This window comes from Jaculus jaculus, chromosome 8, assembly GCF_020740685.1.
Source record: "Jaculus jaculus isolate mJacJac1 chromosome 8, mJacJac1.mat.Y.cur, whole genome shotgun sequence".
NCBI lineage: Eukaryota > Metazoa > Chordata > Mammalia > Rodentia > Dipodidae > Jaculus > Jaculus jaculus.
Genome location: NC_059109.1, coordinates 74,282,907 through 74,297,403, shown reverse-complemented (window position 1 = coordinate 74,297,403; position 14,497 = coordinate 74,282,907). Strand labels below are relative to the sequence as shown.

General features: G+C 44.5%; 1 protein-coding gene across 14 annotated transcripts in view; it reads left to right on the top strand.

Annotated features, from left to right (window-relative positions):
- Positions 1-14,497, top strand: part of Ep400 (E1A binding protein p400) — a 209,566-nt gene that overhangs the window by 143,643 nt on the left and 51,426 nt on the right. For 10 of the 14 annotated variants that reach the window (XM_045156107.1, XM_045156093.1, XM_045156098.1 and 7 more), the window contains 9 exons: positions 1,075-1,241; positions 3,688-3,857; positions 5,380-5,625; positions 8,073-8,237; positions 9,831-9,989; positions 10,627-10,721; positions 11,289-11,560; positions 13,305-13,507; positions 13,589-13,758. In XM_045156107.1, the coding sequence (XP_045012042.1) occupies positions 1,075-1,241; positions 3,688-3,857; positions 5,380-5,625; positions 8,073-8,237; positions 9,831-9,989; positions 10,627-10,721; positions 11,289-11,560; positions 13,305-13,507; positions 13,589-13,758 (1,647 nt within the window). The remainder of the gene's footprint in view (positions 1-1,074; positions 1,242-3,687; positions 3,858-5,379; positions 5,626-8,072; positions 8,238-9,830; positions 9,990-10,626; positions 10,722-11,288; positions 11,561-13,304; positions 13,508-13,588; positions 13,759-14,497) is intronic. The other 4 variants (XM_045156101.1, XM_045156106.1, XM_045156105.1 and 1 more) reach the window with 2 other exon arrangements.

The window sequence follows — 14,497 nt, the reverse complement described above, 5'->3', positions numbered from 1 at the left end:
TTATTTATTTATTTGAGAGTGACAGAGAGAAGGAAGGAGAGAGAGAGATGGAGGGAGGGAGAGAGAGAGAGAGAGAGAGAGAGAGAGAGAGAGAGAGAGAATATGAGTGCGCCAGGGCCTCCAGCCACTGCAGATGAACTCCAGACATGTGTGCCCTCTTGTGCATCTGGCTAACATGGGTCCTGGGGAATCAAGTCTCCAACCGGGATCCTTAGGCTTCACAGGCAAGTGCTTAACTGCTAAGCCATCTCTCCAGCTTTTTTTTTTTTTTTTTTTTTTTTTGAGGCAGGGTTTCACTTCACTGTAGCCCAGGCTGACCTGGAATTCATTATGTACTCTCAGGGTGGCCTTGAACTCACAGTGATACTCCTATCTCAGTCTCTTGAATGCTGGGATTAAAGGTGTGTGCCACCATGCCCAGCTCCTCCTTATTTTTTTGAGTAGGCTACATTTTGTTTTTGTTTTGTCAGCCAAGAGTTACGTGGGCAGCTTATATTTGTGGGAATCTATCCATGGTCCTCTTTGGCTCTCAACCTCCTTGTGGGGTGATTGCTTTTGTGTTATCTAAAGTTCTAAACACATAGATGGGTCGTGCTGGGGAAGGCAGGGTCCTTGTTATTGCCAGAGGCACAGTTAAGCATCTGACTACCTGCTGTTACACGGAGGGCTGTGCTCTCCTGTGGTATGTTCCACCCTACTCTGTGTGCCCATCTGGCACTGAGTCGTCTCTTCAGTGACCCTTGCAGGGGTCACTCCTACATACCCATCAATTCATGTAGCCCACACTCAGCCCCTCCCTTCTCATGGGAAGCCTACTGTTTTTTTTTCTATAATGTATGAATGAGAAACTTGTCTCAGTATTCCCTGTGTTCACATAATACCGGGGAGGGCCATATAGCTGCTGTCCAATTGTGAAAGGAGATCCAAACCCCTGACAGGTATGCCAAGCAGAAGAAGACAGCATGCCATCTGGGACAGAGCCCTCTGATTGACTTTTACCATGAAGCAGGTTTTGATTCTTAGTTACATATTTCTTCTGTCACCTCATACAGTATTGTGTCTTTTTCTATTTAGGAAACCGATCTTTCTATATTTGATCTCATTGGGTTAGAAAATAAAATCACTCGCCATGAGGCTGAATTGCTGTATAAGAAAAAGGTGACTCGGAAACTCATGGAGGAGGTTTATGCTTCACCGCCTCCATCAGCCCGGCCAGCAGCAGTGAAGCTGAAGGCTAGCAGGTGCGTGGACATGGGTTGGGAGCAGCACATGGATTGTTTGGTCTATTAGTTGCTCTAAGGACTTTGGTGATTGGAAGTCAGCTCCTTGTGCTATGGGGTCAGTTCACCTTTCCTTCAGCTGACTGGACTGTCAGTAGTGACAAGAAAGGCTGTGATCAGACTTTGGTTTACTATCTCTCTTGGGAATGTCCCAAAGGTCCTTGGTTTTATTTAGTAAGACACCCCCTCAGATGGCAAGTATGGCTGGTAACCATCCTGAGAATCACCTTTCTGGTTAACTTTAAGCAAGCTTAGTTTATTGTGTTGTCTGTTATGGCCAGGCCAAGCATCTGATTGGGGAGGGCTCTTGGGGTGCTTATGGGCAGTGGTGGGCACAGAGATGTACCTGCTAATAGTAAAGTTTTTGTTCTTTTAAGTTATACCAGAGTTACATGAAGTCAATGGGGGAGGTAGGGGTCATGAGGCCAGGAGTGATGGGAATGTTAGGTAATGAGATGAGAAGTAACCAAAATCTTATGCTTAGGTAAAAAAGAAAAGAAAGAAGATACTTTTCAGGAGGTTAAAGGGACCTGTTGAAAGATTAGAAGACATTCTCCTTGCCTCTTCCATGGGCCCTTTGACCTGTTTTGCTGCCTTCTGCAGTGGCAGAGTTTCTGTTCAACCTTAGTCCTGTAGACCCAGGATCACAGATGAGGCTATTTGCTTGTACTTATCTGTTTTCTTCTTCTTCTCCCCCTCCCCCCTGCCTTTCTCAAGGTAGGGTTTCACTCTAGCCCAAGCTGGCTTTGAACTCACAGTCCTAGCACTTGAGAGGCTGAGGTAGATTACTGTGCGCTACAGAGTGAGTTCCAGGTCAGCCTAGACTAGACTAAGACCTTGCCTCAAATAATTAATAAATAAAAATAAATAAGCCGGGTGTGGTGGGTGGTGCATGCTTTTAATCCCAGCACTCTGGAGGCAGAGGTAGGATGATCACCATGAGTTTGAGGCCAGCCTGGTCAGCCTGGGCTAGAGTGAGACCCTATTTCAAAAAAAACAAAAAAAAACTAAACTAAACTAAAAATAAATAAATAAACTGTTTTTTGTTTGTTTTTGGTAGCTCTGGCAAGGCTTAAACTTGATATTTAGGTAATCAGGAATGACCTTGAACTTTTCATGCATTCTTTTTTAAAATATTTACTTATTATTTGACAGGGAGAAAGAGGCAGGTACATACACACACAGACACAGACACAGAGAGGGAGAGAGAGAGAGAATTGGTTCAGCAGGGCCTCCAGCAACTGCAGAGCAACCCAGGGTGCATGTATCACCTTGTGTATATGGTTTATGTGGGTACTGGGTAATCGAACCTGGGTCCTTCGGTTTTGCTGGCAAATGCCTTAACCACTAAGCCATTTCTGCAGCCTGGCTTTGAACTTTTTTTTTTTCTTTTTCTAGGTAGCATCTCATTCTAGCCCAGCCTGGAATTCACTATGTAGTCTCAGGGTGGCCTCGAACTCATGGTGATTCTCCTCCTACCTCTGCCTCTCTAGTGCTGGGATTAAAGGTGTGCACCACCATGCCCAGTGACTTTTAGCTTTTGATCTTTCTGCTTCCACCTCTCAAGTGCTGAGATCACAGGTATATTCCTCCATACCTGTTTTTTATTTTTGTTGTTGTTGGGGGTCAGATCTTCATGCATGCTAATGCTAAGAACTATGCCCAACTGAGCTACATTCTCAGCCTCATTAGTATGTTTTGTTGGCTTTTTGCAGGGGTTTTGAAAACTGTCATTCCCATTTTCTAGGTGAATGAGCTCACTCAACTGTGATCACATTCGGAACAATAGCGTGGCCAGGCACTTTTTGTAGTTTCTGACTTACTGTGCTGCACTATCTGTCCATTTCCTGAACCATGATTTTGTCACATTGTATTGTATTTTTCTCCCACTTTGCCTGTATGCTAAACTTTAGTATTATGGATGTTATGTGCCAGAGGTTTTTTTTCCTTTAACATAAATTGATGTATACTTAAAAATTAGTCTTGCTGGCTATGGTGGTGCACGCCTTTAATTCCATCACTTGGGAGACAGAGGTAGGAGGGTCGCCGTGAATTTGAGGCCACCCTGAGACTACATAGTGAATTCCAGGTCAGCCTGAGCTAGAGTGAGACCTTACCTTGAGAAACCAAAAAAAAAAAAAAAAGTCTTCATTCTTATGTTACCACAAATCAGAGGATACCTTTGAGTGTTTGAGTGCGTGAAGAGTATGTTAGCAGCTCCCTCAAGCTTGGAATGAGTTCTTGCCAGCAGTATTTAATGTTATCCTATTCTAGCTCTGTCCCTCTTTAACTTTCCCTTCTGAGCTGGGGACCCTCACCTGGTCTTCAGGGGGCAGTGCTCTAGAGCCTGTGTTCTCTGCAGTGTGGTGATGCTGTATGTCTTCTGCTTGGGCTAATGTTCATCTAGGTTGTTTCAGCCTGTGCAGTATGGCCAGAAGCCTGAGGGTCGCACTGTGTCATTCCCCAACACCCACCCACCTCGGACGACAACCACCAATGCAGCCACTGCTGCTCCACAAGGCCAGGTTCGAGGACGGCCACCCATTGCCACATTCTCTGCCAATCCGGATGTAAAAGGTATCTCACTTAGTCATCAGCTCTGTTTTTTGGAGTGCTGTGGGAAGCTCCTGGCACCGTTGCTGTCTCATTGAGTGTTGCAGTTACTTCTGAAGGAGTAGAACTGCCCGCTGGCTTCCTGGGATGCTACCTGCTGATCTTAATAAATTGTAGACTTCTTTTTTTTTTTTAATCAGAGTATTACTCTAGTCCAGGCTGACCTCAAGTCACCATAATCTTTCTACCTCAGCTTACTGAGTACCACCACATCCAGCTTAGTTGTTTTTGTATCTGGGTGCATGTGTGTGGGTATGGGTGTACAGGCAAGAGGTTAGTATCTTACTTGGTTGCTTTCACCTTATTCTTTTGAGACAGGATTTCTCACTGAACATAGAGCTCACTGTTTCAGCTAGCTAGTCATTGAGCCCTAGAGATTGTCCTGTGTCTTTGCTTTCTTAGCTCTGGGGTTACACATGTGTTACCATCCTGGCATTTTATGTGGACACTGGGAATCCAAACTCAGGTACTCTTGCATGTGTAGCAAGAACTTTACCCACTGAGCCGTTCCCCCTCCCCCTGCAAGTCTAGACATCTTAAAAAATATTTTCATTTATTTATTTGCAAGCAGATAGAAGAGGGGAATGGGCATGCCAGGGCCTCCTGCCATTGCAAATGAATTTTAGATGCATGCACCACTTTGTGCAGGCTTATGTGGGTACTGAACCCAGGCTATTAGGCTTTGCAAATAAGCACTTTAACACTGAGCCATCTGTCCAATCCCCTAGACTGTTCTTTTTTTTTGAGACAGGATCTTGCTATGTAGCTCAGGGTGACCTCAAACTCACGATCCTCCTGTGTTCACTTCCCAAATGCTGGGATTTATAGACATAGCACTGTGTATGGCTACAGGACTATAGACTTTTTTTTTACCCTGTTTTTTGTTTGTTTGTTTGTTTGTTTTTTCCTATGTTGGATTTTCCTTGTAGAAGAAAGTTCATCCTAGTCATTTATGTGATGGGCCTCAGTAGAGTGTTTACTTGAAGTATGTCCGGGTTGTTCAGGAAACTTCTGAACCTGTTCCTGCTGTGTATGGTGCCACTGTTTCAACTTCATCAAGGTTGCTTTGAAGGGTAGGGTAAAGAGGCAGGAAAGGGTCTGGAAATGACCTTATGACCTCAGCTGAGAACAGCAGTGCATGATTTCTGTACTGACAAGAGCAGATGCTTCTGTTTATTACAGAGTACTTTCTAACTGTTGGCAGGCACCATTTGATGGGCCAGCTTCCAGTGTGAGACACGCCGTTTGCTTTGTCAGTTCACAGGGAGTCTCACTAATTGGTAGCAGAGAGAGCCTTATGTTTCTTTTGCTCTAAGGACTGTATCCGCTCCTCCTTGTTGTTGTTGCTTAGTTTTTCCTAAGAAAGGGCTTCTCATTTAAAGACTGTAGTAATATTTGTGTCATTTCTTGAACATTCGGGTGTAAGATACTGCGTTTTATGAAGAACCTCTAACAGCTTTGCACAAAACAACCTTATCAATTGCAGCAGCAGCAGCAGCCCCGTTTCAGAGCTCTCAGGCTTCCGCCAGTGCACCTCGACATCAGCCCACCTCGATCTCCAGCACAGCAGCAGGCCCCGTCCATCCAGTGAAACTGCGGGCTCAGACCGCTGCCCAGGCTTCCGCCCCAGGCCCGCCCCTGCCCCCGCCCCAGGCCCCTTCGCTGGTGGCTGGGCAGAGTGCCCCGCCCCAGCGGCTGGTGCTCACCTCGCAGGCCCAGGCCCGCTTGCCCAGTAAGTGGCCTCACTGTCCAGGGTCTGCTCTGGCTGCCCTGTAACAGTGTGTCAGGAACACGGGATGTCTGAAGAGCCTTTGCTGTCCACTGCCTGTCTGTCCTTTAGCCCAGGCCTAGCACTGCTTGGAGCCTCATGCCTATTACAGGACGAGGCCTCACCAGAGGTTGTCGTCCAGGGCCTTTCTCTATTCTGCTCTTTCTTCTTCCCCTTGCCAGCTCCGTTTTCCTCTTGTGCCCCTGTATGTTGTGCTGGTATGAAGTGCTGGCACCTCCAGTTAACCTCAGTCAAGCAGCCACTTATCCACTTTGGGGAGCAAGTGGTGAGGTAATTAATGTTAGATTCTTAGACACCACTAGTTCTTTTATGGTATTTCACATATTCCCAAGTTTAAACTTGGAATTAATACTTCTCAGCAGAGACATTTTGGGAAAAGTCAGTTACTAAAACAGCACAATGTTAGTAATTTTTCCTAACCCAGAACTTTGTATTATGGCCAGCAAGGTTAGCATATTTTCATATCTTCCACATACATATTCATCCTCCTGTGGAAATTATGCTAACCTAAAATACTATGGATCATATTGTTTGTTACTTGCTGTATGGATCATATTCTTTTTTTTTTTTTTTTTTTTTCTCACTCTAGCTCAGGCTGACCTGGACTTCACCATGTAGTCTCAGGGTAGCCTCAAACTCATGGTGATCCTCTTACCTCTGCCTCCCAAGTGCTGGGATTAAAGGTGTGTGCCATCACACCTGGCTGGATCTTATTCTTACTTCCTTATAACAAAGCATGTTGAGACCATTCTAGGGGCAGTATGGGAGACTCACAGGTCCAGCTTGGTTTTATTCCTAGTCTTTTTCATGGCTGACTGCTGAGAGTGGCTGTCTTAGGCAATTAAATAAGTAGAGGAGGCCAACTATATATCACATTTTTGTAGGAGGAGAGTTATATTGGTTGGGGAGGAGTTATGTGTAGGTGACCATATGAAGTGGGTGGGTCAAATGACCTCACCTGTTCGTGGACCAAAGAGGACTGAGGGGAGATGTCCATGTCTGCGGGTATCTTTGCCTCTGATTTTCATTTCCCCTTCCTTGTGCAGTTTTCCTATGGGCAAGACATCTTAGATATTTTTTCTAGTCTTTTATACTAACTATTTTCCTTATGGCACCACTACTAATATTCTGGCATGGATTCTCTTGGGAGGAGTATTTCAACTTGGATAGCACCTGTTGAGTGAAAGCCTTTAAGCTGCTGCTTAGTTATTGATAAAAGGAGGACTGTTTTGAGTTGGGGACATATGATGACATTGAGTTAGATTTCCAAACAATGCTAAGTTTTACATTTTTCATAGTAAATGTTACAGATCAGATCCTATGATGTAATTTGAATTAATATGAAACTTTATATCTTGAAGCTTTGCATCTGATTGACTTAAATGTATTTCTAGATTTTAAAACAGGAGTGTGACTGAAGTGATTGAAGCTTGTTCTTTTGTGCCAGTGATATAGGCTCTTTGAGACAAGATAGGAAATATGTACTCACATTTTTAAAGTCCTCTGAAGAGTTGTCAGATCTATTGAAATTAGATTTTTTTTTTTTTTTGAGGTAGGGTCTTACTCTAGCCCAGGCTGTCCTGAAATTCACTGTATAGTCTCTCAGGCTGGCCTTAACTCATGACAAACATTTTACCTCTGCCTCCCAAGTACTGGGATTAAAGGCATGTGCCACCAACACCCTACTGTTTCTGCTACTTTTGATATTTGCTTTTTAAATATTTATTTATTTATTTGAGAGATAGAGGAAGAGACAGATAGAGAAAAAGAGAATGGGCATGTCAGGGCCTATAGCCACTGCAGACAAACTTCAGACACATGGGCCCCCTTGTGCATCTGGCTTATGTGGGTCCTGGGGAATCAAACTGGGGTCCTTTGGCTTTGTAGGCAAGTGCCTTATCTGCTAAGCCATCTCCCCAGCTCCAAGGGTGTTTTTTAAAATCTGACATCTAAAATCTATACTAGGTGTGATTAATCATTAAAATATGACATTTAATTGTTTTTTTCATTTCTCTTAATATTTATTTATTATGGGGGGCACAGAAAGGGAAAGAGAGAGAATGAATGGGCATACCAGGGCCTCCAGCTACTGCAAATGAACTCTAGACACATGTGCCACCTTATGCATCTGGCTTACATGGGTCCTGGGGAATCAAACCTGGGTCCTTTGGCTTTGCAGGCAAGCGTCTTAACTGTTAAGCCATCCCTCCAGCCCTTATTTTCCTTAAAATAGCTGTTTTCTTAAGCTAGTAAAAAGCAGCACCTAATTGTTGTTTCTAAGACATTTAAGTTTACTATAGACACTTCTTTACAATGAGTGTCATGTAGCAATCCCAAACTTTAATCAAAATGGTGTTAGTTGGTTTACCTTTTCCTCTGCATTTCAACAGGTGGGGAGGTAGTGAAAATAGCTCAGCTGGCATCCATTGCAGGGCCACAGAGTCGTGTTACTCAGCCAGAGACACCTGTGACACTGCAGTTTCAGGGGAACAAGTTCACTTTGTCACATAGTCAACTACGGCAGCTCACAGCAGGACAGCCTCTACAGCTGCAAGGTAAGGGACAATGAGAGGATACTAACACTGACAAGGACAGAGGTGTGCTACCATTGGTACTATACCTGAGAACCTACCGTGGCTGATGGGGTTACTTAAACAAGTGGTTGTTCCTGTATGTTTCAGGTTTTTCACCTGAGAGTCGTGTTAGTGAGTCTTACTGTTCAGAGATTGTTGAGTACTGGTGAGGTGACATTCACAGGTCATCCTGGAAATACTCTAAATAAATGGTAGTCATTTTTTGTTAATAGCATCTGCCCTTTGAAACAAGTTTCTTATTTTGCAAATCAAGGTAGAAATATTATCTGCTTTCTAACGTGAGTGTGAGATGAATTCTAAAAATGCCAAAACTGGAAATTTAAAATCATTTTCATATCTATGGATGTATACATAAAGACAGACAGACTTTTTTGGAGCTGGATTCTCACTTTGTTGCCCAGGGTGACCTCTTAACTCCTGGGAACAAGCCATCTTCCTGCCTCATCCTCCAGAGTAGCTGACCTCAAGATTTGAACTACCATATCCTACTTAATGGTTTTAATTTTAACTCCCAGATCTGAACCTCCTAGACTGTTAGCCAAGAACAATGTGTCATTACTACTTTTAAAGGCAGCAAGGAAGGAATGAAGTTTAAGGAGCGCCTAAAAATCCTCAATGGTTATGAGGCAACAATTTCAGCTATTTTTAGCTACTGTCAGCTAGACAATTTACTTGCTCCTTGTCTTTAGGTTAGGATTCTTTTTTAAGATTTTATTTTTATTTACTTATTAGAGATAGAGAGAGGACGGATGTATCAGGGCCTCTAGCCACTGCCAATGAACTCCAGACGCATGCATCACCATGTGCATCTGGCTTATGTGGGACCTGGAGAATCGAACCTGGGTCCTTAGGCTGTGCAGGCATGAGCCTTAAACACTAAGCCATTTCTCCAGCCCTAGGTTAGGGTTCTAAGGTGTCCTTGCAGCCTTGGTCAGCTGCCATCCTGCAGCTTCCTCAGGAGATGCTTTCCTGGATTTTCTGCAGGTGACAGCTTCTGCTGACAGAAACCTTTCATGTAATTTAATTCCCCATCTCTCCAGGGATTTGGGTCTCAGATTCGGGGTCATTCATGAACACCTCTGGAAGTCTGTTGTTTTGTTGTCATACATTTGGTACCAAGGTTTAGATACACATGAAGTAGACAGAGTCTTTAATAGCAGCCACAAAGCCATGGGCATCTGGACCGATTCCTGCTTTCTCTGGCAGTTCTTCATCCCATCGACAGTGGCCAACAGGTCTGGAAGTTGGGGCTTTATGTGACCTTCATAGCCCTGGGTGGGATAGCTGTAGTCCTCAGTGGACATGTGCCCAGGTGAGGCACTACAACTATTAGTGGCCTTTTTTTTTTGATATTACACAAAGCAAACCTCCTCTCTGGATTAGTGTCCCCTCCCTCCTCAGTTACTTAGTTTGCATTGATTTGCTTGTATAAACTTGACTTCGGCTCTGTGATGTACTGACTTGTTTGTGTACCATTTGGAGGTGGGTGACTAGTATGTGGCCGTACTGTGTACTTGCCTGTGACTGACAACTCTGATGGACATGTGATTGCAGGCAGCGTCCTCCAGATCGTGTCAGCCCCTGGGCAGCCCTACCTGCGAGCTCCTGGCCCTGTGGTGATGCAGACCGTGTCTCAGGCAGGTGCTGTGCATAGCGCCCTGGGAAGCAAGCCCCCAGCCGGTGGCCCCAGCCCTGCACCCTTGACCCCTCAAGGTAGGGTGTTCGGGACAGGAGGAAGGCTCAGGAACTTCTCTCTGACTCTTCTGAGTATTTTGGTGGCACTGTGCATCTCTGATTGTAGGTCTTCTGCATGTCAAAGCCTTGCTTATGACTGTCTGGTTTTCATAGATCTGTCATGGTGTCAACTTGTTGGTTCTTTCTCTCCTTTGCTTTCAGAACTACTAGGTGAATACAACCAATTCCTACTGCCCTATTTAGAGAACATGCTTGTTAGTATGTCATATATATGGAGTGGTGCAGGATTTGCACTTGCTCAGGCTGGCTCATACCTTATATTTGCTGGGCTCCTGGTCCCTGTCCTATCCTTTGCCCGCTTCTCCATCTCCTCTGAGGTCCCAGCCCTGTTGTATTTTGGAACTGGTGGGTGGGTTTGATGTACAGGCAAGTAGGGATGTGTTAGTCACTATGTGCTGGTCATTCAGCAGGTTCCACTCACTCCCCTTCTCATCTCCTAATTTCCTAGTTCTGTATATTGGCATTCCTTTTCAGCTATTTTTTTTCTGTTTGGTGGTGCTAGAGATGGAACCCAGGGCCTCGTACATGCCAGGCAAGTGCTCTACCATGGAACCATACCATCATCCTCTAAAGCTGTTTGCTTTTGCATTTGTAGTTGGTGTTCCGGGTCGAGTAGCAGTGAGCACCATGGCTGTTGGGGAACCTGGGCTGGCCTCTAAACCAGCTTCTCCTGCTGCAGGGCCAACCCAGGTAAGGCCTAGACTTGAGGACATACAGTGGCAGATGGCAAGTGCATGACATGGAGGCAGATGGCTTTTAGAAGTGCTGAGAATGCTGTGGCAGTGAAGCCTTTTGTGGGTCCTTGCCAAGTTCCGAGTCTCAGATGCACATGGTCTTTGAATTAGAGGGTCATTATTTGGGTGGGCTTTTTTTTTTTTTTTTTTTTTTTTTTAAAAGCAGGGCTCACTCTAGCCCAGCCTGACCTGTAACTCTCAATGATCCCCCTACCTCAGCCTCCCAAGTGCTGGGATTAAAGGTATCTGTCACCATACTTGGCTGATGGTTGTCATTTTAAAACATATTTCCAGTGAAGAAATGAAACTGGGCCTATGACTATAAACATCATGGTTTTTATTCTTGTGTCTTCCTTGGGAAGAAAGGTTTGCTGTTTCTGTGTCTTTCCTGCTACTGATTCTATAGACCAAAGTCTGTGGGTGTTTAACTGGGATGCTATGCACAGTGGATCCCAAAACACTTAGTAAGTTGCTTGCTGTGTTGTTTCTTGAGTAACCATTTTCTGTCCTGTTTTTAATCAAGGAGGAAAAGAATAGACTTTTGAAGGAGCGGCTGGATCAGATGCATTTTATCAATGAACGGCGCTGTTCCCAAGCCCCAGTGTATGGCAGAGACTTGCTGAGGATTTGTTCCCTTCCTGGCAGAGGCATGAGGCCCTGGTGTGTGGCTTTGAATGGCTGCCTTGGGAAGGGTGCTGAATCAGCAAGCTGTTACACATCACCCTCAAAAAGTAAAAGTGATCTGATTTTGACATTGAATAAACGTCGAGAATCACTTCAGGATGTTCTTGACAGGTAGGTTAGACTGTATGCAGATAAAAATGTTAACCTTTTGTTGTATTCCTTTACTATACCTCAGGAGGGAGTTTATTTTTCTTTTGGTTTCGTTTTATTCTGTTTTGTTTTTTGACACATGGTCTCATGTGGCAGTCTGGCTTCCAACTTGCCATATGGTCATGGCTGGCTGTGAATTCCTGATCCTCTATCTCTTAAGTGCTAGGATTGCTCACGTGAGTCCATGCATGAGAATCACTATCTCTGGTAGTTCTTTTATATATTTTTTTTTGGATTTTTTTTTTTCTCCCTTGGGAAACAGTAGTACTATGTAGCCAAGGCTGGTATTGAACTCATGATCTTCATACGTTTTCCTAAGTGCTGAGATTACAAGTGTGTATTATGACACCCAATAACTCGGTTTTCTTTTGCATATTTTTTGCATGTGTAGGTGTGTGTGTGGTATGTGTATTTATATGCATGTGGACATACATGTGTATGTGTGGAGATATCTTCCTCAGTAGCCTTCTGTGTTATTTTCTGTGATACAGTCTCTTGCCTGAACCTATAACTCACTGATTCAACTAGTCTAGCTAGCTAACTTGTCACAGGGTGGGCCAACACGCCTACTTGGTAGTTATGTCTGATAATCTGAACTGTAGTCCTCATGTTTGCACAGGAAGAGCTTTATCCATGGAGTCATCTCTCCACTCTCTTTTCTTCCTGTAATCCTCCTGCTTTGGCCTCCTGAGTCCCGGAATTGCAAGTATGTGCCACCATGTCTGGTTCTTTTTTGGATGTTTTTCCCATTTGCTTTTACCCAAATTGTCCCTTTGAAGTCACTTTTTGGGGTCTACGGCTTTGGAACCAGAGGAACTTATTATTGGGTCCCTCCAGCAAGCTTTTTCAGAAAACCATTTCATTCATTCAGTGTGGATGTAGTTTGGAACAAGTTATCAAAACACAGCTTCAGGGGGCTAGTGGTTAAGGTGCTTAGTGGTTAAGGTGCTTTCTAGCAAAGTCAAAGGTTCCAGGTTTGTTCCCCAGTACCCCCGTAAAGCCAGATGCACATGGTGGCGCATGCATCTAGAGTTTGTTTGTAGTGACTAGGAGGCCCTGGCACACCCATTCTCTCCCTCTGTCTCTGCCTCTCTCTCTCTTGCCTCTTTCACATGCATACATACATACATACATACATACATAAAATAGTTAAAACCCAGTTTCAGCTGATGCCCACAGGGAGGCTTTTCTGGTATTGTTGGCTGAAGATTAGCATGTGGTGTCAGGTTGCCTTACTGTCCTGAGCACCTGCAGTATTTATAAGGTTCATATCCCAGGGACCATGTTCTTCTCTCCCCAGATTCCTAGTTGTAATCTCTGGACCAGTGGCTGTGATCTGGTGAATGCTCTGTGCTGATTTTTTAGGTCTGGGCTGTCTGAAGTGATCATTGGTAGCTATAATAAAGCTGTGAAGGAAGATGCTGTCCCTTGGTGATCAAATCAGGTGTCTTTGCCGTCTCTTTGGCCACTTTCATTGCCATAGAGTTCTGCCCTGCCTACCTACCAGAGGCTCCAAGGTGCCGCTTGGTGACTACACATGCCCTTGTTTTTTTCCTTTGGTTTTTAAAGGTAGGGGCTTGCTCTAGGCTGGTGTGGAGCTCACTCTGCAGTTCCAGCCTGGCCTTAAACTCACAGAGATCCTCCTGCCTCTGGGATTAAAGGTATGAGTCACCATGCTGAGCTTACACATCCTTTCTGTTCTCAGGGTGGCCTGCGTGATTCCTCCAGTAGTAGCTGCACCACCCTCTCTGTGGGTGGCAAGGCCACCTTCATTGTATAGTGGCAGACTTCAGGCCCTGAGGCAGTGCCTGAGGGAGCACACTGGTCCCTTCCACCAGCAGCTGCAGCAGCTGACTGCACTGCGCTCACTACAGTTTCCTGAGCTGAGACTGGTGCAACTGGACTCAGGTATGACAGATCCTGTTGACATGGTTTGTGGCATAAGGTGCACTTGCTTTGAACTGTAAGATTTGATGTTTCCTTCCTTAGGGAAGTTGGAAGCTTTAGCAATCCTGTTGCAGAAGCTGAAATCGGAAGGTCGTCGGGTCCTGATTCTATCACAGATGGTTCTTATGTTGGACATTTTAGAAATGTTCTTGAACTTCCATTACCTTACCTATATAAGAATTGATGAAAATGCCAACAGTGAACAACGGCAGGTAAGAGATCTGCTTGTTGTCACTTGTGATTCCGTAGTACAACCTATGATCACCGGTTTCAGGCCACATTGCTGTGGAGGTAGTGATTCCATGGCCCTTTTAACAGATGAGGTAGCATGTCTGCCATGTTTGAGCTTTAGTTTGTGATATTTTATCATAAGTGAGTTAACTAGCTAGCTGTTTAATTCTAGGTGTTCTAGAATAAGCAATGGTGATCTGTAGTCATTCTGGGACAGTGCTGACACTTATAGGAGGTAGCTTTATAGCAAAGATGCAAGTTTTAGACTAATTTATGAAGAAATGCAAGTGGAAATGATGTGCTCACATTTTCCTTAGCACATTTGCTAAGGATATTTTGATTTAATCAGGCACAACTAGAGACTTTCATCCACAGTGCCGGTGAAACCTTTGTTAGCAGAACTTTCTAGCAAGTTTTAGAGGGAGCTGGATAGATGGCTCAGTGGATAAAGAGCTTGCTGTGCAAGCATGATGACCTGAGTTCAGATCCTTAGAACCCATGTGAATGCTGGCTGCATGTAGCAGCCTCTCTTTAATCCCAGGAGGCAGAGATGAGATTCCTAGGGCAAACTGACTAGCTAGACTATACTCAAGAGACAGAGATGGGATCACTGAGGCAAGCTGGCTAGCTAGATTAGCCAAATAATAGATGAGCTCTGGATTCAGGTGAGAGACCCTGCCTCAGTAATAAAGTGGAAAGTGATTGAAGAAAATATCTGAC